The 25,020-nt window shown below is 39.0% G+C and overlaps 1 protein-coding gene across 1 annotated transcript in view; it reads right to left on the reverse strand.

Annotated features, from left to right (window-relative positions):
- Window positions 1-25,020, reverse strand: part of PCSK4 (proprotein convertase subtilisin/kexin type 4) — a 277,432-nt gene that overhangs the window by 191,006 nt on the left and 61,406 nt on the right. Inside the window, exon 7 of the mRNA XM_053700025.1 lies at window positions 16,538-16,626. Coding sequence (XP_053556000.1) covers window positions 16,538-16,626 — 89 coding nt within the window. The remainder of the gene's footprint in view (window positions 1-16,537; window positions 16,627-25,020) is intronic.

Here is a 25,020-nt window from a genome sequence, read left to right on the forward strand (position 1 = left end):
GAAACTACCTTAGGTAAGAACCCAGGTTTAGTACGCAGAACTACCTTGTCTGAATGGAAAATCAGATAAGGAGAATCACAATGTAAGGCAGATAACTCAGAGACTCTTCGAGCCGAGGAAATAGCCATCAAAAACAGAACTTTCCAAGATAACAGCTTAATATCAATGGAATGAAGGGGTTCAAATGGAACACCTTGAAGAACTTTAAGAACTAAGTTTAAGCTCCACGGCGGAGCAACAGTCTTAAACACAGGCTTAATCCTAGCCAAAGCCTGACAAAAAGCCTGAACGTCTGGAACTTCTGCCAGACGTTTGTGTAAAAGAATAGACAGAGCAGAAATCTGTCCCTTTAACGAACTAGCAGATAAGCCTTTTTCTAAACCCTCTTGTAGAAAAGACAATATCCTAGGAATCCTAACCTTACTCCATGAGTAACTCTTGGATTCGCACCAATATAAATATTTACGCCATATTTTATGGTAAATTTTTCTGGTAACAGGTTTCCGAGCCTGTATTAAGGTATCAATAACCGACTCCGAGAAGCCACGCTTTGATAGGATCAAGCGTTCAATCTCCATGCAGTCAGCCTCAGAGAAATTAGATTTGGATGGTTGAAAGGACCCTGAATTAGAAGGTCCTGCCTCAGAGGCAGAGACCATGGTGGACAGGACGACATGTCCACTAGGTCTGCATACCAGGTCCTGCGTGGCCACGCAGGCGCTATCAGAATCACTGATGCTCTCTCTTGTTTGATCTTGGCAATCAGTCGAGGTAGCAGCGGAAATGGTGGAAACACATAAGCCATGTTGAAAACCCAAGGGGCTGCTAGAGCATCTATCAGCGCTGCTCCCGGGTCCCTGGACCTGGATCCGTAACAAGGAAGCTTGGCGTTCTGGCGAGACGCCATGAGATCCAGTTCTGGTTTGCCCCAACGATGAATCAGTTGAGCGAAGACCTCCGGATGAAGTTCCCACTCCCCCGGATGAAAAGTCTGGCGACTTAGAAAGTCCGCCTCCCAGTTTTCCACGCCTGGGATGTAGATCGCTGACAGGTGGCAAGAGTGAGACTCTGCCCAGCGAATTATCTTTGAGACTTCTAACATCGCTAGGGAACTCCTGGTTCCCCCTTGATGGTTGATGTAAGCCACAGTCGTGATGTTGTCCGACTGAAATCTGATGAACCTCAGTGTTGCTAACTGAGGCCAAGCTAGAAGAGCATTGAATATTGCTCTTAACTCCAGAATATTTATTGGGAGGAGTTTCTCCTCCTGAGTCCACGATCCCTGAGCCTTCAGGGAGTTCCAGACTGCGCCCCAACCTAGAAGGCTGGCATCCGTTGTTACAATCGTCCAATCTGGCCTGCGAAAGGTCATCCCTTTGGACAGATGGACCCGAGAAAGCCACCAGAGAAGAGAATCTCTGGTCTCTTGATCCAGATTTAGTAGAGGGGACAAATCTGAGTAATCCCCATTCCACTGACTAAGCATGCATAATTGCAGCGGTCTGAGATGCAGGCGCGCAAATGGTACTATGTCCATTGCCGCTACCATTAAGCTGATTACTTCCATGCACTGAGCTACTGACGGGCGTGGAATGGAATGAAGGACACGGCAAGCATTTAGAAGTTTTGATAACCTGGACTCAGTCAGGTAAATTTTCATCTCATCTCTACAGAATCTATAAGAGTCCCTAGGAAGGGAACCCTTGTGAGTGGTAATAGAGAACTCTTTTCCACGTTCACCTTCCACCCATGTGACCTCAGAAATGCCAGAACTATCTCTGTATGAGACTTGGCAATTTGAAAACTTGACGCTTGTATCAGAATGTCGTCTAGGTACGGAGCCACCGCTATACCTCGCGGTCTTAGCACCGCCAGAAGTGAGCCCAGAACTTTTGTAAAAATTCTCGGGGCCGTAGCTAACCCGAAGGGAAGAGCTACAAACTGGTAATGCCTGTCTAGAAAGGCAAATCTTAGGTACCAATAATGATCTTTGTGAATCGGTATGTGAAGGTAGGCATCCTTTAAGTCCACTGTGGTCATATACTGACCCTCTTGGATCATGGGTAGGATGGTTCGAATAGTTTCCATTTTGAATGATGGAACTCTTAGGAATTTGTTTAAGATTTTTAGGTCCAAGATTGGTCTGAAGGTTCCCTCTTTCTTGGGAACCACAAACAGATTTGAGTAAAATCCTTGCCCTTGTTCCGTCCACGGAACTGGGTGGATCACCCCCATTACTATGAGGTCTTGTACACAGCGTAGAAATGCCTTTTTCTTTATTTGGTTTGCTGATAACCTTGAAAGATGAAATCTCCCTTGTGGAGGAGAAGCTTTGAAGTCCAGAAGATATCCCTGAGATATAATCTCCAATGCCCAGGGATCCTGGACATCTCTTGCCCACGCCTGGGCGAAGAGAGAAAGTCTGCCCCCCACTAGATCCGTTTCCGGATAGGGGGCCCTCTCTTCATGCTGTCTTAGGGGCAGTAGTAGGTTTCCTGGCCTGCTTGCCCTTGTTCCAGGACTGGTTAGTTTTCCAGGCCTGTCTGTAACGAGCAACAGTTCCTTCCTGTTTTGGAGCGGAGGAAGTTGATGCTGCTCCTGCCTTGAAGTTTCGAAAGGCACGAAAATTAGACTGTTTGGCCTTTGATTTGGCCCTGTCCTGAGGAAGAGTATGACCCTTACCTCCAGTAATGTCAGCGATAATTTCTTTCAAACCGGGCCCGAATAAGGTCTGCCCTTTGAAAGGAATATTAAGCAATTTAGATTTAGAAGTCACGTCAGCTGACCAGGATTTAAGCCATAGCGCTCTGCGCGCCTGGATGGCAAATCCGGAGTTCTTAGCCGTTAGTTTAGTTAAATGTACAATGGCATCAGAAACAAATGCATTAGCTAGCTTAAGTGCTTTAAGCTTGTCCATAATTTCATCCAATGGAGCTGTGCGAATGGCCTCTTCTAGAGACTCAAACCAGAATGCCGCAGCAGCAGTGACAGGCGCAATGCATGCAAGGGGCTGTAAGATAAAACCTTGTTGAACAAACATTTTCTTAAGGTAACCTAATTTTTTATCCATTGGATCCGAAAAAGCACAACTATCCTCCACCGGGATAGTGGTACGCTTAGCTAAAGTAGAAACTGCTCCCTCCACCTTAGGGACCGTCTGCCATAAGTCCCGTGTAGTGGCGTCTATTGGAAACATTTTCCTAAATATAGGAGGTGAGGAAAAGGGCACACCGGGTCTATCCCACTCCTTGCTAATAATTTCTGTAAGCCTTTTAGGTATAGGAAAAACGTCAGTACACACCGGCACCGCATAGTATCTATCCAGCCTACACATTTTCTCTGGAATTGCAACTGTGTTACAGTCATTCAGAGCCGCTAAAACCTCTCCAAGCAATACACGGAGGTTCTCAAGCTTAAATTTAAAATTAGAGATCTCTGAATCCGGCTTCCCCGGATCAGATCCGTCACCCACAGAATGAAGCTCTCCGTCCTCATGTTCTGCAAACTGTGACGCAGTATCAGACATGGCTCTCATATCACCAGCGCCCTCTGTCCTTATCCCAGAGCTATCGCGCTTGCCTCTTAATACTGGCAATTTAGATAACACTTCTGTCAGGGTATTATTCATAATAGTAGCCATGTCTTCTAACGTGATTTGTATGGGCGTCACTGATGTACTTGGCGCCACAATCTCACGCACCTCCTGAGCGGGAGGCGAAGGTACTGACACGTGAGGAGAGTTAGTCGGCATAACTTCCCCCTCGTTGTCTGGTGATAATTCCTTTACAGATAAAGACTGACTTTTATTATTTAAAGTGACATCAATACATTTAGTACACATATTTCTATGGGGCTCCACATTGGCCTTCAAACATAGTGAACAAACAGATTAATCTGTGTCAGACATGTTTAAACAGACTAGCAATGAGACTAGCAAGCTTGGAAAATGCTTTCAAATAAATTTACAAGCAATATAAAAAAACGCTACTGCGCCTTTAAGAAGCACAAAAAAACTGTCACAGTTGAAATAACAATGAACCAAATCTGTTATAGCAACCAAATTTTCACAGTAAATATATTAGTTTAGCAGAGCATTGCACCCACTAGCAAATGGATGATTAACCCCTTAATACCCAAAAACGGATAATCAATATGCAAATAAACGTTTTTAACACAGTCAAACACACTCCCTCAAAATGACTTTTGAAAACCTCTGAGCTCTCTAGAGACGTCCTGGGTCATGCAGGAAGAAGCAGGAAGACTGTGACTGAATTTTTACTGCGCAAAAAAGCGCTAAAATAGGCCCCTCCCACTCATTATTACAGCAGTGGGAAACCTCAGTTAACTGTTTCTATGCAGAAATATAAGTCAGCCATGTGGAAAAATTCATGCCCCTATAAGTTTTATCACCAATGTACCTCACAAAAACGATTAAACATGCCAGTAAACGTTTTTAAGATCCCTTTTTAAAGAGTATGTATTGTTATTTATAAGCCTGCTACCAGTCGCTTCTACTGCAGTTAAGGCTCATTACATTACTTTCAGTATTAGCAGCATTTTCTTAGTCAAAATCCATTCCTTAGAAAATTACATTACTGCACATACATTTAATCAGCCTGATACCAGTCGCTACCACCGCATTTAAGGCTGTACTTACATTACTTCGGTATCAGCAGTATTTTCTTAGTCAATTCCATTCCTTAGAAAAATATTTTAATGCACATACCTCATTTGCAGGAGACCCCGCACGCTATTCCCTTTCTGAAGTTACCTCACTCCTCAGAATGTGCGAGAACAGCCAGTGGATCTTAGTTACTTCTGCTAAGATCATAGAAAAACGCAGGCAGATTTCTTCTTCTAAATACTGCCTGAGAAAAAAACAGCACACTCCGGTGCCATTTAAAAATAACAAACTTTTGATTGAAGAAATAATTAAGTATAAAAACACCACACTCCTCTCACGACCTCCTATGTTGAGGGTTGCAAGAGAATGACTGGATATGACATGTGAGGGGAGGAGCTATATAGCAGCTCTGCTTGGGTGATCCTCTTGCAACTTCCTGTTGGGAAGGGAATATATTCCATAAGTAATGGATGACCCGTGGACTGAATACACTTAACAAGAGAAAATGACTGATCATACCTTAAGCAGATAAGCCTGCAAACTGTTCCCCCCAACTGAAGTTCTCTGGTTTCAACAGTCCTGCGTGGGAACAGCAATGGATTTTAGTTACTAGTGCTAAAATCATACCCCTCTTTTAACAGAAATCTTCATCAATTTCTGTTGTAGAGTAAATAGTACAAACCGGCACTATTTTAAAATAACAAACTCTTGATAGAAGAAATAAAAACTACAACTAACACCACATACTCTTTACCATCCCTGTGGAGATGCTACTTGTTCAGAGCGGCAAAGAGAATGACTGGGGGGCGGAGCTAGAGGGGGGGCTATATGGACAGCTTTGCTGTGTGCTCTCTTTGCCATTTCCTGTAGGGAATGAGAATATCCCCACAAGTAAGGATGAAGCCGTGGACCGGATACACCAATGTAGGAGAAATATACCACATTACGGAATTTAGACTTAAATTTATATCTTTTGCTGGAAGTTGTAATTACCATTTTCTACCACCGGAGGGAAGTAGAGGTTCAATTATACTCCATACACACTATATTTTTGTACACGTTTGGCTTAGCTTACTATATTACTTTGGGTCTGCTTCAAGATTCCCACTTAAACATTTATCGTGCTGCTCTACACAGACACATGTTGTACTTCTATATATGCAGGTCACAACTAGGTATTTATATATTTTTCTCTACTGTCTCCTGCTGACTAAAGCTAATGTTCAAAGAAGGTCCTTGATGACTGTCACTGTTTATAATATATATACTAATCTGCGTTTTGTGCTTTGAGTGTACTTTTAGGCTTAGTGGATATATGTTGGTAAGGCATATTGCTGTCTATTGTATGTATGGTTATCCAAATGTTCCCACTATATATAACATCAATCTAATTTAATCTGTGTTATGTTATTTTTTGTCATAGGCCACTACATTTAAAGATAAGAACTTGCACTATTCAGCTTCCCTGTTTGAGAAAGCAGATATGGGTTGAACACTGAGACCTCTGTTGCGGTAACTGGCTGGCCAGTCACTGATACGGTTTAATGTTACCCAGAAGCCTTTATTTAGACTCAGATCCAGGGTCCCTGATGTTTAAGACATCTGATTGTGCCTAGGTTTGCTAGCAGAGTCCCCTTGTCTTGATATTAAAGGATTACTTTCTGTTATAATTTTTAAGCTAAACAACTAATATATTAAAGTTAATAAACATTAATTAAAACCTACTGACCTATATTTTCTCCAAAACGAAGTTTCATAACGTTCTAAAAGTTATATCTTTTATTCGCCGATGATGTCACGTTATCCTGCCCACTATTTTCAGCACTGCATGTTCAAAATACTTAAACCAATAACTTTGTGTTTAAAGCGCCATTTTGAAACCTAGGTATTGTAAACGGATTGGTACAGAGCAAAGGATACCCACAGAGTGGGTTTGGAAAACAATTAAATTTGCAGACAAGATTTCTGATATACGGTAGAGATATGTTAATGAAATGATATTGATAAAAAGCGTATTTGGGGTAGTTGGTTAGTAACAGGCATAGAAAATATTTACTTACAGTGGCCCTTTAAGGAAGATATTTGTTGTTGTTTGTTCTAAGCTTTATATTTATATACATATATATACTACTTTAACAATGGACTTCAAAAAATGTGTAACAGGAGCACCAGGTATAGTGATAAAATAATAAACTTTATTGAAATACAAAGGGTATATCAACCCCGGGTAAGAACACACCAAAAAATATAAACCATCAAACAAATGAACAAAAGGCTGACTGGTTTCGGCTACTGCCTTACTCCTAGTCTGCTTAAAACTGCTTAACAGTTCACAACTTTAAAAACCCTCATCTGTGTTTCTATTGGTTCAGGGACTCACACTCCTTTTCTTCCAGCTTCATTCAATTAAACACTCATTTAGTTACACCAGAGTATCTACGGTTCACATTTACAGCTTATAAACTGAAGAATCCATTTTGCATATCAATGTTCAAACTAAAAATTCCACACACAAACTCTATAGATTCATTAATAAGCTCTTATTTGTTAAATGTAAGATGGCGTGTATACATGTTTAAAATCACTTTGGCAGATTACACTATTGTAACATTGGTTGCCGTGTCCTCAGATAAAACCCAAATCGCTATATAAAGTTATAATGACCATCTGCGATATGCGCTAATATAGTGAGAATATCCTGCTTCTTAGCAGGTAGGGCTTACCTTTTAACTCTGCAGAAATTAACTGCATTGCGCTGTGAGGCTTGCATTTGATCGGCATAGGTTACTGTTCAAAAGTGTTCCTATTGGACGAATATCGTTCGTTATAGCCTATCAACATGCAAGTCTCACAGCGCTTAGCTCTGGATGAATTTTACACTCTGTCCAATTGGACCGCTATGCTTGCTGTACCCTCCCATATATTACGTGTGATGTTTGTAAACAAAGTAACGTGTGAGGAGTATCTGCACAATACAGATCTAGTGTTTTGCCACCTCGTATATGTTGGTTAGAATAAACCAACAGGAACTACCTGATCAACTAGTGAAGAGCTACTAATTGCAAACCACAACCTAGGGACTATGAACCCCTGCACCTCAAATCATGCCAACACAGGGTAAATTGCATTCAATAAAATTAACCCTTATTATTAACTGGTTGAGTACTGAAATAGTCACAGGTGTTGGGGTCCTAGTAAGGGATTTGACACTCTTAGCCTATTGGGAAATAATGTCACCTTATCTATATATCTACCCATTAACTAGGCTAGTCCCGAGCTCTAACTATGTTTTTAAATAAAGAAGTTTTGAAATATTAAAGTATTGAAATATTAAATTATTGAGGTATTGAATAATTAATGAAATGTTAAAAAAAAAAATTGTTAAATGGGGGGAAGGAGAAGGAGGGGATGGGGGGGAAGCAAAAATGTAATTGGTTAGTCAGTGGACACCTGACAATGATATTATATGAATTACCAAAAGTTTATTAGATCGAATTCCGAATTGAGGCCATCTGGAATCCTCGTTTTTAAACGAAATATCCAGAAGGCCTCTCTTTCGCCCAATTTTAGGGTCTTATCCCCCCCCCCTCTGGTCTGAATAGGTACTCTCTCTATAATGGTCCAAGAAAAAAATGTATTATCTTTATTGTGAATGATTGAAAAATGGTTAATTAATGGAGTTGTTAGAACACCAGCTTTTATGTCCTCCAAGTGTTCTTTGAACCTGAACCTAGCCTCCCTCGTCGTGAGGCCTACATATTGGAGGGCACAGTGGGTACATGAGATCAGATACACTACAAAGGTTGACCTGCAATTCAGGCACAATTTCTTTTGAAAGTTTTCTCCTGTGACCAGGGAACTAAAAGTATCCCCTATGGTTACTCTTTCACAGGCTTTGCAGGAAAGATGATTGCACCTAAAAAGGTACCATTAAAGGGACAGTCTACACCAGAATTTTTATTGTTTTAAAAGATAATCCCTTTATTACCCATTCCCCAGTTTTGCATAACCAACACAGTTATAATAATATACTTTTAACCTCTGTGATTATCTTGTATCTAAGTCTCTGCAAACTGACCCTTTTTTCAGTTCTTTTGATAGACTTGCAGTCTAACCAATCAGTGCCTGCTCCCAGATAACGTCACGTGCACGAACACAGTGTTATCTATATGAAATACGTGAACTAACACCCTCTAGTGGTGAAAAACTGTTAAAATGCAATCTGAAAGAGGTGGGCTTCAAGGTCTAAGAAAATAGCATATGAACCTCCTAGGTTAAGCTTTCAACTAAGAATACCAAGAGAACAAAGCAAAATTGGTGATAAAAGTAAATTGGAATATTGTTTAAAATTACATGCTCTATCTGAATCATGAAAGTTTATTTTGGCCTAGACTGTCCCTTTAAGTCTTAACCATGAAGACCCATCTGTCTGTTCTTTCCTTAGTCTCGTAGGTGCAATCATATTGCCTATCGTTTTATTTCTTTTGTAAGTGCATCTGATGCCTTCAGTTACTGTTTCTTTAAGAGCATCATCAGCTAACAATAGCTGATAATTGTTCCTAATTATCTGGCATATCTGGGTGTACTGCTGAGAGTACTCTGTCAAAAATGTGATTTTCTATCAGCTTTCTCTTTAGTCCCTTTTCTGTTTCAGAAGATCAACTCTGCTGACCTTCGCGACAGAATTTCTCTCTTTGGTAATGATTGACCTTGGATATCCTCTCTCCAAAAGTCTGACAGTTCATCTGCTTGTTTCTCATATGTGCTATAACTGGTGCAATTCCTTTTTAAGCGGATGAACTGCCCTCTTGCTACACCCCTGTCGGGTGACAACTTGAGGCGTGCAGTAAAGAGTTGCCTGTAATTGGTTTACGATAGGTCTCTGTGGTGATCTTGTGACCTACTGTTCCCTTTAACGTAATATCCAAAAAGTTTACTCTGTGTTCTTGTATCTCAGAGGTAAAACTGATACCTACAGTGTTGTAGTTCAATCCCTCCACGAACTTCTCCAGATCATATAGGGAACCCTCCCAAATGAAAAGGAGATCGTCAATGAAACGCCTGTACCACACTATCTCCTGCCTGAAGGGGTTCCGCTCTCCAAAGATGTGGGAGAGCGCCCACCACCCCATAAAGAGGTTAGCGTAGGAGGGGGCAAACCCACAACTATTTCCTGTTTGAGGGGAAATTCTTTCTCTAAAGGCGTGGGACGGCGATGGGGGCCAAATTTGCCCCCTCCTACGCTAACCTCTTTATGGGGTGGTGGGAGCTCTCCCACGTCTTTGGAGAGCGGAACCCCTTCAGGCGGGAGATAGTGTGGTACAGGCGTTTCATTGACCAACTGTACATTTATTTTATAACAACCCTCTACTTTGTTCCTTTTCACATATTGAAATTGATTCATCACCATTATATCACCTATATAGATGGTGCCTACATTAAGCACTACTGTAACACTGATGTTTGGTTTAAAGTTTTTGAACTACTATCCTCTCCCACATCCATTAAAATAATGCGCTGTGTATTTTTAGTAAGCATGTATCACCTGCCACATTTGAACGACCACCTCCTCCCCCCACCACCACATAATCGGCCTTCTAGATCAGGACTGCTTGCACGGTTTTTCTCGCCTATACCGCAACCCTTATTACTTTTAACCGTAATTCTTACTCTTTATCATAGTGCTGACCTCACTTTTTTCACCTACCTTAGCAAGAATGGTCAGCATAACTTACTCAATATTATAAGTAAGCCGGATCTACATACCATATCTAAAACAAGCATATCTTAATAGGGCTTAATTATTTTGGTTGGATATTAGGTCCTTCTTGAATATTTTGTTTTTTAATATGGATTTCACCAGAGACCTCTGCCACGTGCTATATATTTGATCCAGGCTTTACAGTCACTATTTAAATAAATCATTTGTGAGTTTCCAAGAGTGACCCTTTTGTTGTTTCCCCTAAAGCTTCCCCCCTACTGTCTAGTATATATACCTGGTGGTCCAAAACAGGCCACTGTTTGTAATTCGGGGAATCTATATTTGACTTTTAGTTAAAAAAATGTTTAAGGGGAAACTAAATCTCCCACATAATTAAAAATTGAGGTTTGTCAGTGTTTAATATTGCCAGATATGCTGTATTATACTATGATAACATTATACCAAGGAATATCTTAATAACAATATTGTTAATTGCTATATTCTGTTTCACTTTGGCTTTTCATAAGGCAATCCTGTATAGTTTTTGATTTTCAACCTCAATAAAAAATATATTAAAAAAAAAAGGGGGGCGGAGCCTGATCTCAATGCGGTAGGATGCGTCTCAGTGAAGCTCCTAAAGTTTAGAAGATTTTTTACTAGTTATATTTCTTCAAAACCCAATATTTTCACGATTCTGTGTGAGATTAATTAACTGAGAATTGATAGCAGCTGAGAGCGGATGAATTGACGAAGTTCCTGCCTATGCTCCTTGAGACAGCTATGTCATCTGCTTCTCCACAGGCCTGGTAGCCATTTTGCAGCCTGCAAGACGCAACAACGAACAGATATTTTAAGTTGAGTCCTGTGTGGGGAGTGTAACATAGGTCTGGGGCTGCCGCAAATTATTCCCCCCCCCCCAAATTCTGGGGTTACGATATCCTGTAATAGGATAAAAACTGTCCACTATCTTGCTAGATACAACCGCAACTAGAGGAAGAATTGGAATATGGAGACAGGTGCAATGCTATTGTCTGAGCTGATATATTTACTGGATCAACACCATAACTCTTTATTGCATACGATTAGAAAGGCTTTTGGCACTATCCGGCTGACTGACCAAGCTAACGATCCAGAGGAACATTCTACCTGCAATTTAAGGGGGGTTGATGGAGTCTTGGGGCCCCGACTCCTAAGTCCCCAAGTGTCACACAAACAGCAGCCATGTGCCGTTACTAACAGACCGCTCACTAGGAAGGTGCTGATTTGTGATCTAAACTCGGATGCTCGCAGTGTGATACATGCTGATGGCGGTAAGCAGGGTTACTGCACGACCACACTGACAAGTCTTATGGCCACTTCTCCCTCTAGCATTAAACTGGGATCACCCACTCACGCCACCCACCAGATCCCGGATCAAAACACTGGAGCCCTGTACAACCCCAACAAAGCAGAGATAACCGAGGATGGGCTTATTCCTATATGGGGAGCTTTCCTAAAAGACTTGATATCTAAATCCCCTCCGGTATTACCGGTCTCCCCAAAACCTACCTCCGGTAGTCTGAAGACAGCTAGGGGAGCGAGGCTCCTGCCACGCCTGGGGGGCATTGGAATTCCTGCACCTTCCTTACCCGCAAACAGACAGACATCGAGGCGGAAATCATTTAACAGAAGAAATCGCCGTAGAGCTGGCCTTCACAGGGTTCTGCATCACTTGTCCCAACAGGCAAAGCAATGTGCTGGAAGACGAGCATCTTCATCTAATAGGCAAAAGAAGCGTTCTATACTATTCCCACACTACCCGACACAAATCTGTGAGCAAGGATTAAACCCGGTAGGTTACCGCATGGAGACCTCGATTAGCAACAAGAGACGCTGTGCTGTAGAGATACTAGTACAACGGCTGAAAATGTACAGCACAAAGCAAGGCTCTCCCTCTCCAAGGTCTGGAATTGGTTGAAAGTTAGGAACTATAGGTGGACTTTCTCATGTCAATACCCACTTCACCCACGACATGGGAATGGACATTGCCTTCTACCATAATCCATTTAGATTTTCCCTCATATGATGGACACTATTCCGGAGTTTCCCTGAGGGCACAAAATGTAAAATATACTTGAGACTGACTGATACAGAATGAGGTGATATATCACTGTGTATGAGTATTATTATCATGCTCGATAATTACTGCATTTTATAATAGCCTGGTATTTCTCACTTCTAAATTGACCCCAATTTTCTTAACTGATATGCTAGAATATTGGAATAGTTATTTTATTTTGTGATTGTGATAGATTATATGTCTCACCATTGTGATGCACTTTGTAGTAATGGAGCTACCTAAGTTTTCATTTTATGCCAGGAAGGTAGGTTTACTAGGATGCCACAACCAATTCACCACATATTAAAAACTAAGTCAAGGTTACCCCATTAAGGCAGTTATAAGAGCAAACTCCACTATCTATCATGTATACATAGTACATTAAGCTTTTGCATATTAACTATTAATAATTTGTAACTTTGTGCCCCTTGGTCATGGTATTCCCTTCTAGCCTAGTGCTCATAACAATCTCCCCAATTAGATATTTCATATGTATAAAATCTCCCTGTGTGGGAACCCGAGTATGTATTGGCGTGATTGGAGAGTACCTTTCAGTCACTAAATCTTTAATTACCTTACCATCCTCTCTGCTAGCAGTTCCTATATAGGATACAAGGAGCTCCCTTTAAACCTTCTAGCAAGGGTATACAGCACATCTCCATTTTGAACATCCACCCTAGTGTTTATGCCTTTTCCTCTGGGTATGTCCCCGTATACTGCCACGTATATTGTTGTGCGATGTGATCTGATAGTGGCTTTAGATTTGCTTGTGGCTTTATTTCTTTGTTGCCCTTTCACCACTCCATGTTTCCACTTATGCTTATTTTAATGGTTGTAATGTTCAACATATTAACTTTATTTTTATTAAGTTGTCTATTTTAACGGCTTTATTATAAGACTATAAAATATAAAACTTGAGGTCTTCATAATGGGACCCAAGAGTGGTCTCCTTACTTCAGTAAACCTTCCCCTATACATTTTCTTAACCTAGGTCCAAGAGTGGCCTCCTTAGTTTAATATGGAAGGTGTTCTTTTGATATGGCATTCGGTATTAGCTCTGACGTTTAAAACTGTTAATTGTTTATGGGATAAATTGCCAAGATGTAATGTTACATATATCAGTTGGATTGTACACTTTACATTTTGAACTGTATTGTAAGATGTCTTGTATGCTTATTTTACTTGTATTCTTGCCATTAGTACCTCAATAAAAAAAAAAAAAAAAAAAAAATTCCCTATCTAGAAGATATATAAAAAAAAAAAAAAAAAAAAAAATATAAAAAAAATTAAAAAAAAATAGTCCCATTGAGTTTATCGTTCTTCAGCCATGGAGCTGACATACACCTCACTACAGAAGCTGCCAGTTTACTTGTACTATTATCAGAGATGTGGAAGCCTGCCTCTGACACTGGACAAGTAAATGGAAAATAGATACTTTAATCACAAGAGGAGCTAAATTTGCTCTTATTTGCTCCATTCATATCAGTAAAAATGTGTGTGTAGATTTATGTAATTTATCTCCTCTGTGTCAGCCCAGAGACAGAACTTTTTTTCATTTTCTGCGATGAAATTGTTTTAGTGAAAAATTTTCTGCAGGTCACTTTTAAATAAAATAAAATTGTAAATTTGTCAGTTACACTAAAGCACCAGATCAATTGCAATGTGTTGGTTAACTGAAGAATAAAGCAATATTTAAAGTTGTATAATCTAGTGCAGTAGTTGAAAATTGCATTACAAATTAGCTGCAGACATAAAAAGTAATTGTAAAATGTCTCTTGAATTAATTTGTTTCCTTTTCTCTTAGTCTAACATAGAAATGTAGTAATTAAAAAGGTGCATTGCTAATACGAACCTCTTACATTCAGAGGAAAACAGCACTACTGCATATTTGACTGTTCAAACAGCACTTTGTTCTGGATGCACTGTGTTAAGGAAAACTTATACAATGCAGCCAGAGAACAGCTCTGTTTAAAAAGAACAGCCTAATGTGGAGCAGCACTGAAAAGATAAAGTGCTAACAGTTGCTGTTCTTTCTGCAGACATGCTGCATTTTCTGCGATGACATCTCAGATCACTCTATGTTCTGCCTTGGGGTGTGTCAGATGTGCAAATATGTTTTATTTGTACCTACAATTATAAAGCTATATTATTTATATTGTACACATTATAATTTTATTGTATAGTAGTACCAATAATTATTATATTAAGTATTGTATTATAGTTAGTTTTGTGGCATGATACGTATAATACATAGTTTAAAAAAGTAATATCAACAGAGTTGTGGAACTATTTGCTAGAGCTTGAAATATAATATAAACCAAATAAAATCACAACATTGTAAAAAAAAAAAAAAAAAAAATTTATATCAGAAAGCTCTCAATATGGATGTGAGCTAACCACGACTGATGTTACTGGCAATTACTATAATACTGGTGGGATATGGCTGATCTGCTGGATGGTAATTACTGGAATTCAGGTGGAATGGCTTTGTGGACGGGAAAATTAATAGAATGAAAAATAATTAATATTTAATGATAAAAAAAAAAAAAGAAGATGGACGAGAGGATCACAAAAAGTGATTCAAGTCCATCTGAAGGAATTAAGAAAACGACTACAAAGAGACAGGTAAAGAGAAGAAAATAAATGAAATATAAGAATTTTGTTTTTAAGATTTTCTTTTTTTATATAATTTAATTCCACTATTTCAAGCCAAGACTATACCAAGCTCTGCTGGTTTTAGAATGGAAGCATCCTTTGAGCAGCACACCGGGCGGGAGGAGTTAAAAATTCAATCTAGCTACACAAGTTGCGCAGTACTACGCAACGTGCATAGGGAGATTGTAATTTAACCTCTCTGTCGGTTTTCACTGGTGTCCAGCCAGGAAGGAGTTGCGGCGCGACAGGGGTGACACCATCAGAGGAGATTAATTCCTGCTTGATGGTGTCACGGACCACCACCATCTTCTCGTGGACCATTGGTGGTCCACGGACCACTGGTTGGTGACCGCTGCTTTAAATCTCCCAAGCAGAAAAGTGCCCTGGACCTGCTGCCCAAAATATTATCCCCAATATGAAGAGATATTATCCCCAGACTTCCACCAAGAGGGATATTAACCCCCAAAAGTGCCATATCCTAACCTAGAAGGTAAAAAGCACTTACCTGTGGAACATAGCTGCCGGGCAGGAACAGCTTCTCAGGTATGACAGACTCAGCTGACCTCTGACAGGGACCTGAAGAAAAAGAAAAGCAGAGTAACTATCCCTGATTTTCTATATAGGGGTTAGCATAAATGTTGGAAGAAAAGCAAGGACTACCCCACCTACTTCCAACTGCTAAAAGCCACCACAACTCTTACTACAGAGGATTATGTGGACACAGCATTGCCACAATCCTTGCTTGCAGGGAAACTACCCATTAAAGGATTAAATATTTTCAAACACCATCTTCGCACACCTCCTGATGTACAAAGGCAAAGAATAACTGGGGGATTGTGGGAAGTGGGAGGATACTTAAACCTTTGCTGGAGTGTTCTTTGCCTCCTCCTGGTGGCCAGGAGTTGAATTCCCACTAGTAATTAGAATGGATTTGTGGACTTTCCATGCCATTGGAAAGAAAAGAATAATAATAAAATAATATAGTATTGAGGATATTTCCCACCTCCCTCTAGTCATGGGTGCCACCATGTGGAAATCCAACTTTCAATGCTTTCCAGTGCTGATGTGTTTGCACATGTGCAGCAAGTCTCCATCAGATACTTCCAAAATAGCAGCACTCATAAATTAGAGGGAGGTACATAAAATACTTTTAGTGTTAAATGTCTCTTTAAATGATACACAGTAAAGATGTTGCAGGTTTAAGACCTTTTTTCTGGAAGACATATTGTTATAAAGACTTTGTAGTATAGTTTTGCTGGTAACCTTAACCCTAACACTGTGCTATCCTAACATTTTCAATCATCACCCTTGTTTATCATTTTCAATGAGGAACCTAAACATTTATTATGATAACCAAATGTGATAAAACTTGGAGACCATTTTTCTCCTCTACAGATATGAAGAAACACACTCTGCATTGCCTTTCTTCCCACTTCAGCTTATACAATGTTCTTTTTACCTCCAATCTTTGAATTGTAAGCAATTCCTGCTCCACAGACACTATTACTGGCAACAGCAGACACTTCCCCAGCACATCGTGTTCCATGGCTAGAAATCAAGGAAGGAAAAAAAACACAAAAAACACATTATTGAAACAAGAGCACATACACTTAATGTGAGCTGAAGCAACACCCTGCTCACAAATCAATAAAATGCCTGAACTACTGTTTGACCGAGACACAAATAACCCAACTACTAGAAAACAAAATCACTCATTACAGAAAAACAAAAGGCAACACACAGTAACAATGCCCAAGTGCTTATTTCTACTGTACAAACTCTACATACATAAATGCCTCCCACCACTGCTAAACACTGACCACTACTAAACACACACACAATATTATAAACAGCTGCCATTGACCACTGCTAAACACTCACACACATTATGTACAGCTGCCACTGACCACTACTAAGCACTTACACACTCACAATATTATATACAGCTGCCACTGACCACTACTAAACACTGAAACACAAACAATATTATGTACAGCTGCCACTGACCACTACTAAAAACTTACACACACACACAATATTATATACAGCTGCCACTCGCAACAACTAAACACGGGGACACATAATATGTGCAGCTGCCACTGACCACTACTAAATGCTGACACACACAATATTATGAACAGCTGCCACTAACCACTACTAAACACTAACAGACACAATATTATGTACAGCTGACAATGACCACTACTAAACACTTCAGGAACAAAACCTTCCAGTCATTAGACACCATGGGCGCAATCCTATATACGGCGCAGGTTTCAGCGCAAGCGAGGGAACCCGCGCCGCCTGTAATTTCACCTCGCACATCGGGGTATTACATATACCCCGCCGGCAGTTCCTAAAGTGCCATAAGTCTGATAAACTAGCGATGTCCAGAAATGAGCGTAACTACAAATTTCTGGAGTCGCCAGTGACTTACGGTACTTTAGAAACTGCCGGCGCCTAAGAAAACAAACTAAAATTTTAAATCTCCCGTAACTGTCTAACACGCCTCCCAAAAATAAGCCCGACACGTATACCCCTATATCCGCAATCCCCCCTCTCACTCCTAATAATAAATGTATTAACCCCTAAACCGCCATAGCCCACACCGCAATAAACCTATTCTAGTATTAACCTTTGAACCGCCATAGCCCACACCGTAATAAACATATTCTAGTATTAACCCCTAAACCGCCATAGCCCACATAGCCTATTAAATCTATTAACCCCTAATCTGCCGCAGCCAACATCGCCGCAACTATAATAAAGTTATTAACCCCTAAACCTAAGTCTAACCCTAACACCCCCCTAACTTAATTATTATTTAAATAAATCTAAATAATATTACTATTATTAACTAAAGTATTCCTATTTAAAACTAAATACTTACTAAATAAACCCTAAGATAGCTACAATATAATTAATAATTACATTGTAGCTATTTTAGGATTTATTTTTATTTTACAGGCAACTTTGTATTTATTTTAACTAGGTACAATAGCTATTAAATAGTTAATAACTATTTAATAGCTACCTAGTTAAAATAATTACAAAATTACCTGTAAAATAAATCCTAACCTAAGTTACAAATACACCTAACACTACCATTAAATAAATTAAATTAATTAACTACAATTAGCTAAAATTAAATACAATTAACTAAAATAAACTAAAGTACAAAAAAAACAAAACACTAAATTACAGAGAAAAAAAATTACAAGAAGTTTAAACTAATTACACCTAATCTAAGCCCCCTAATAAAATAAAAAAGCCCCCCAAAATAATAAAATGCCCTACCCTATACTAAATTACAAATAGCCCTTAAAAGGGCCTTTTGTGGGGCATTGCCCCAAAGTAATCAGCTCTTTTACCTGTAAAAAAAAAAAATTACAATCCCCCCAACATTACTACCCACCCCTAGTCTAAAACCCACCCAATCCCCCCTTAAAAAAACCTAACACTACCCCATTGAAGATCACCCTACCTTGAGCCGTCTTTCTATCAAATTAAATTAAATCAACCAATCAGATTTTTCCTACGTTAATTCCGATTGGCTGATATAATCCTATCAGCCAATCGGAATTCGAGGGACGCCATCTTGGATGACGTCATGTAAAGGAACCATCATTCGTCGAGTAGTCGTCGTGCTAGAAGGATGCTTCAAGACGGAGCCGCTCCTCGTCGGATGGAAGAAGATAGAAGATGCCGCATGGATGAAGCCTTCTGCCGATCCGGATGTCCTCTTCTGCCCGGATAGGATGAAGACTTCTGCCGGTCTGGATGTTCTCTTCTGCCCCATCGGATGAAGACTTCTGCCCGGATCGGATGACCACTTGTGCCCGGCTGGTGAAGACGGCTCAAGGTAGGGTTATCTTCAATGGGGTAGTTTTAGGTTTTTTAAGGGGGGATTGGGTGGGTTTTAGAGTAGGGGTGTGTGGGTGGTGGGTTGTAATGTTGGGGGGGGATTGTAAACATTTTTTACAGGTAAAAGAGCTGATTACTTTGGGGCAATGCCCCACAAAAGGCCCTTTTAAGGGCTATTTGTAATTTAGTATAGGGTAGGGCATTTTATTATTTTGGGGGGCTTTTTTATTTTATTAGGGGGATTAGATTAGGTGTAATTAGTGTAAACTTCTTGTAATTTTTTTCTGTAATTTAGTGTTGTTTTTTTGTACTTTAGTTTATTTTAGTTAATTGTATTTAATTTTAGCTAATTGTAGTTAATTAATTTAATTTATTTAATGATAATGTAGTGTTAGATGTATTTGTAACTTAGGTTAGGATTTATTTTACAGGTAATTTTGTAATTATTTTAACTAGGTAGCTATTAAATAGTTATTAACTATTTAATAGCTATTGTACCTAATTAAAATAAATACAAAGTTGCCTGTAAAATAAAAATAAATCCTAAAATAGCTACAATGTAATTATTAATTATATTGTAGCTATCTTAGGGTTTATTTTATAGGTAAGTATTTAGTTTTAAATAGGAATACTTAATAGTTAATAATAGTATTATTATTTAGATTTATTTAAATAATAATTAAGTTAGGGGGGTTTTAGGGTTAGACTTAGGTTTAGGGGTTAATAACTTTATTATAGTGGCAGCAACGTTAGCGGCGGCAGATTAGGGGTTAATAGATTTAATAGGCTATGTGGGCTATGGCGGTTTAGGGGTTAATAATAGAATAGGTTTATTGCGGTGTGGGCTATGGCGGTTTAGGGTTAATACACTTTATTAGTTATTGCGGTGGGGGATTGCGGTTGACAGGTAGATAGACATTGCGCATGCGTTAGGTTTTTTTTTCCCAGGCATTTTAGGGAGTTACGGTGCTCCCATACTCAGTGCAAGGCCTGCTACGGCTGCATTTTATGGCGAGGTGAAAATGGAGTAAGATTTCTCCATTTTCGCCACGTAATGCATTGCGCTGGATATTGGATACCGATTTACGACGCAGTCCCATGTTAGCTTATGGGAGTAAAAATTGCGAGCGACGGGTGAAATATACGTGCCGCATTTAGATGCGGCGCTGTATATAGGAAACCAAAAACGTGCAAAAACCGGCGTCGCCGGCTTTTGCGGGCGACGCTGCATATCGGATCGGGCCCCATATCTTTCCTAATTCCACGTAGCCACTAATTCATTTCAGTAATATAAAATTTATAGAGCACACCTCCTTTAATCCAGAATATATCACAAGGTTTTGAAGATACACACAGATCTGCCTAAATCTTTAGAGATTTATATTCTTGCTTCTAGCACAACTACCACTACAGTTATACAAGGTCATTAACAATCAATAATACAAGACTGGATTTTACATTTTTAAAAAATAAACTTTAGTTGTAATTAGTGATGTCGCGAACAGTTCTGCCGCAAATAGTTTGCAGCGAACATAGCATGTTCGCGTTCGCAGCGGACAGCGAACATATGCGATGTTCGATCCGCCCTCTATTCGTCATCATTGAGTAAACTTTGACCCTGTAGCTCACAGTCATAAGACACATTCCAGCCAATCAGCAGCAGACACTCCCTCCCAGACCCTCCCACCTCCTGGACAGCATCCATTTTAGATTCATTCGGAGCCTGCATTCTTAGTGAGAGGAGGGACAGTGTAGCTGCTGCTGATGATTTAATAGGGAAATCGATAGCTAGGCTAGTGTATTCAGTGTCCACTACAGTCCTGAAGGACTCATCTGATCTCTGCTGTAAGGACAGCACCCCAAAAAGCCCTTTTTAGGGCTAGAACATCAGTCTGCTTTTTTTTTTATTTTTTCCCTGTGTAATCTAATTGCATCCTGCCTGCCAGCTCAGGCTCACAGCATATACTGTGCCCACTTGCCCAGTGCCACCACTCATATCTGGTGTAACAGTAGTGTACATTTAAAAAAAAAAAAAAAACTTTTTTTAATTTGAAATAATAGCAGTCATTTTCCTTCACACGTGTGCGTTTGAGGTCCTGCCAGGGCACAGTCTGACACCAGTGCAAGTCATATCTGCGGAAAAAAAGTAGTGTACATTTAAAATAAAAAAAAAAACTTTTTTTAATTTGAAATAATAGCAGTCAGTTTCCTTCACACGTGTGCGTTTCAGGTCCTGCCAGGGCACAGTGTGACACCAGTGCAAGTCATATCTGCTAAAACAGTAGTGTACATTTAAAAAAAAAAAAAAAAAAACTTTTTTTACTGTGAAATAATAGCAGTCAGTTTACTTCACACGTGTGCATTCCAGGTCCTGCCAGGGCACAGTGTCACACCAGTGCAAGTCATATCTGCTAAAACAGTAGTGTACATACATTTAAAAAAAACAACCCTTTTTTATTGTGAAATATTAGCAGTCAGTTTCCCTCACACGTGTGCGTTCCAGGTCCTGCCAGGGCACAGTGTCACACCAGTGCAATTCATATCTGCTAAAACAGTAGTGTACATTTAAAAAAAAAAAAAAACCTTACACTACCTGAACGATACAACATCATACCTGATGTTTTAAAGCACGTTATTCCAAACAATTTAGGAATGTTAGGTGATTTATGCCCTTTATGGATTAAAAACAGACTCTGCATCAACTATGTAATTTTCCATGGGAGTTTGCCATGGATCCCCCTCCGGCATACCACAGTCCAGGTGTTAGTCCCCTTGAAACAACTTTTCAATCACTTTTGTGGCCAGAAAAAGTGCCTGTGGGTTTTAAAATTCGCCTGCCTATTGAAGTCTATGGCGGTTCGCGAACTTTTGTGGAAGTTTGCGTTCGCCAATGCAAAATTTTAGGTTCGCGACATCACTAGTTGTAATATGCCAATATAGTCTTCAGGGCTATACAAGGAAGTACAGGAAATCAGGAAAATAAATCAATACTACAAGATCCTGATCCTCAGAGATCTTACAATACATACATTTTATAATATAAAAAAAACCCAATATAGTTAATTTCAGGACTTTCCAGTTCAGAATTCTCTTGTCCATAAATCTGTTTATGGCAACAGTGTTATAAATAAAAGGTGTTAATGTCACTGTAGAGAGAGCCAAGGTAAAGGTTACTTTACTTATTGAAATATACTGCTGTCCATAATCTCTGTTGTCTGATGTTTTATGTGGGGAAACAACACAAAGGCCTCTATTTATCAAGGTCTGGCGGACCTGATCCGAAAGTGCGGATCAGGTCTGCCAGACCTCGCTGAATACGGCGAGCAATACGCTTGCCGTATTCAGCATTGCACCAGCAGCTCACAAGAGCTGCTGGTGCAACGCCGCCCCCTGCAGACTCGCGGCCAATGGGCCGCCAGCAGGTGGTGTCAATCAACCCGATCGGGTTGATTTCCGGCGATGTCTGTCCGCCTGCTCAGAGCAGGCGGACAGGTTATGGAGCAGCGGTCTTTGTGACCGCTGTTTCATAACTTGTGTTTCTAGCGAGTCTGAAGACTCGCCAGAAACACGGCCCTTCAAGCTCCGTACGGAGCTTGATAAATATGGGCCAAAAGCTCAATGACTGCATCCAATAGAAATCACAATTTCAGTGATTAATCTCAAGGAGTTGAGGTTTTTTGATAGTGAATAGTTGGTATAGGAAACATGAAGGAAGACAGACAATAGAATTTGCTGTACTTAGATGCAAAATGATTTAGAAAATTAGATAATTTATATTCAAATGGATTAACATGAAAAAATAATGTATCACCATTAAATTATCTATGTTAAAAAGTAAGAGTTGTTTAAGCTATATAGGATCTTGTATGAAATAATGCTTGTGCAACATCATAACCTAAAAGGTTTTAATATCAGTAACAATATCACATTGCTTTTAGAACATAAGTTATATGTTCACATGATCAAGGGATATGGTTTTATATCCTTGAGGTTGTTATATCATCATTGCAAAATAAATCTATTTTAATTATTTACCTGGCCATATGGGGCTCATTTTAAAGGGTTTGCTATAAAAGTTTAAAATTATTAAATTTTGACTTAAAGGGACATGAAACTCCAAATTTTTCTTTCACTAATCAGATAGAAAATACAATTTTAAATGACATTCCAATTTACTTTTGTTATCTAATTTGCTTTGTTCTTTAGATATACTTTGTTGAAGAAATAGCAATGCACATGGTTGAACCAATGACACAAGGTATCTATGTGCATCCACCAATCAGCAGCTACTGAGCCTATTTCGATATGCTTTTCAACAAAATGTAGCAAGTTAGATAATAGAAGTAAATTGGAAAGTTGTTTAAAGTTGCATGGTCTTTCTAAATCATGAAAGAGAAAAATGTGGGATTTCATGTCTCTTTAACAAACTGCCAGGTGTCTTGAAATTCTCATTAAATGAGTTAATAAAGTTATTTATTTTTGAATATATACAAAACTACTTATTTATTTACTTTAGTTAAAATCCACAACATATTTTATACAATGCTCTTAAAAAAGGCAAAAAAAACAGACATTTCTTATAATGATCTCTGGAAATCCAGTCTTGGCCATCTTTTTCCCTTCATTTTAAATTTATTTATGGCTTCTTATTACCTCATTATTTGAAACCGAAAAAACATTGGTTACAATGAATAAGACTGGCTTTTCATTTATTGATTTATTTGTATTTTGAATTCATCATAGAAAGCAGACAAAGCTAGTCAGGGTCTTTAAGTTAGTTTAAAGTGAAAGTTGTTTGCAGTTATCTTCTGAAGCCAATTAGAGAAATATATGAAGCAGTGTTAGCCTTGAGAAGTCTACAGTGTACATTTCCAGCTATGAATATAAAATAAAATAAACTTAATTACATATAAAAGGGGATACAATAAATAATGTGTAGTAAAACAACCTTGCAATATACTTTCATAACTTTAATGTCCTTTAAGACTTGATGACTTACCCTGTTTTATACATCGCTCAGAATAGTATGGTCTCTAAAAGTATTCAGACATATTTAAAGTGATTGTAAATCCTAGTGTTTGTGAAACGCTAGGATTTACAATTCGAACAAATAAAGGGGACTTTCAGTCATGAAATATAAAAAACTTAATTCTGAAAGTTCCTTTATTTGTTGGAAGCGTTCGCCGCACAGAGCTTCTCAGGCAGCCCACGGCAGAACGCCATTTGCTGTGAAGTAATGTTTTCACCTTTTAGCAAATAGCGCGTTCCAACTGGCGCCAAGCCGGATAGCCTGCACGGCTATTGGATAAGATGTGGAAACGTCACCTCTCAGCAAAATAGCGTCAGTGCGGCGAATGCTTCCAACACACATAAAGGAGCTTTCAAAATCAAGTATCACTAGAAACGGTGTTAAACAAATTAAGACCTGCAGATAGTTAATCATTAAACCGCAATAAAACCAAGCAAAACTCTTATCTTCCACAGATAAAGTACAACATCTGCATAACATGTAGAAAGACATTTCAAAATAGTTGACAAACTAAAGTATTTGAATAACATCAGAAATAGAGCTACTGGTGAAGGAGGTATTCCACTATGTTCTGTATGGTTTGCAAGACTTGTAGATACAGTGTAGTATTGTTACAAATTAACCACAAGCTGTCGCTGTTGAACAGAAATAGAGGCTTGAATAAAGAAATGTAAGAGAGATGTATCTAGCAGATGGACAGGAACACATTATTGGTAATGAAACGTTAGTAATAGAATAAAAGAAAAGAAAAGAAATATATATATATATATATAATGGAATAGGCACTCCAAAAAATATATTCACCAAGTCCTTGTATTCAAATAGTTAATTTATGAAGACTGAGCTTTCAACTCAATATTTTATTGCAGTGAGCATATCCGACGTTTCAGCCAACACCTGGGCTTTTCTCAAGGTCACTATATATATATATATATATATATATATATATATATATATATTTTCACTATTTCAATAGAGAGAGACACGAAGAGGACACAGTAGTGTCCTCTCCAAAGAAAGACAGGGATTTCAGCACTCCAAAAAATGTT

Source organism: Bombina bombina, chromosome 2 (genome assembly GCF_027579735.1).
Source record: "Bombina bombina isolate aBomBom1 chromosome 2, aBomBom1.pri, whole genome shotgun sequence".
NCBI classification, from domain to species: domain Eukaryota; kingdom Metazoa; phylum Chordata; class Amphibia; order Anura; family Bombinatoridae; genus Bombina; species Bombina bombina.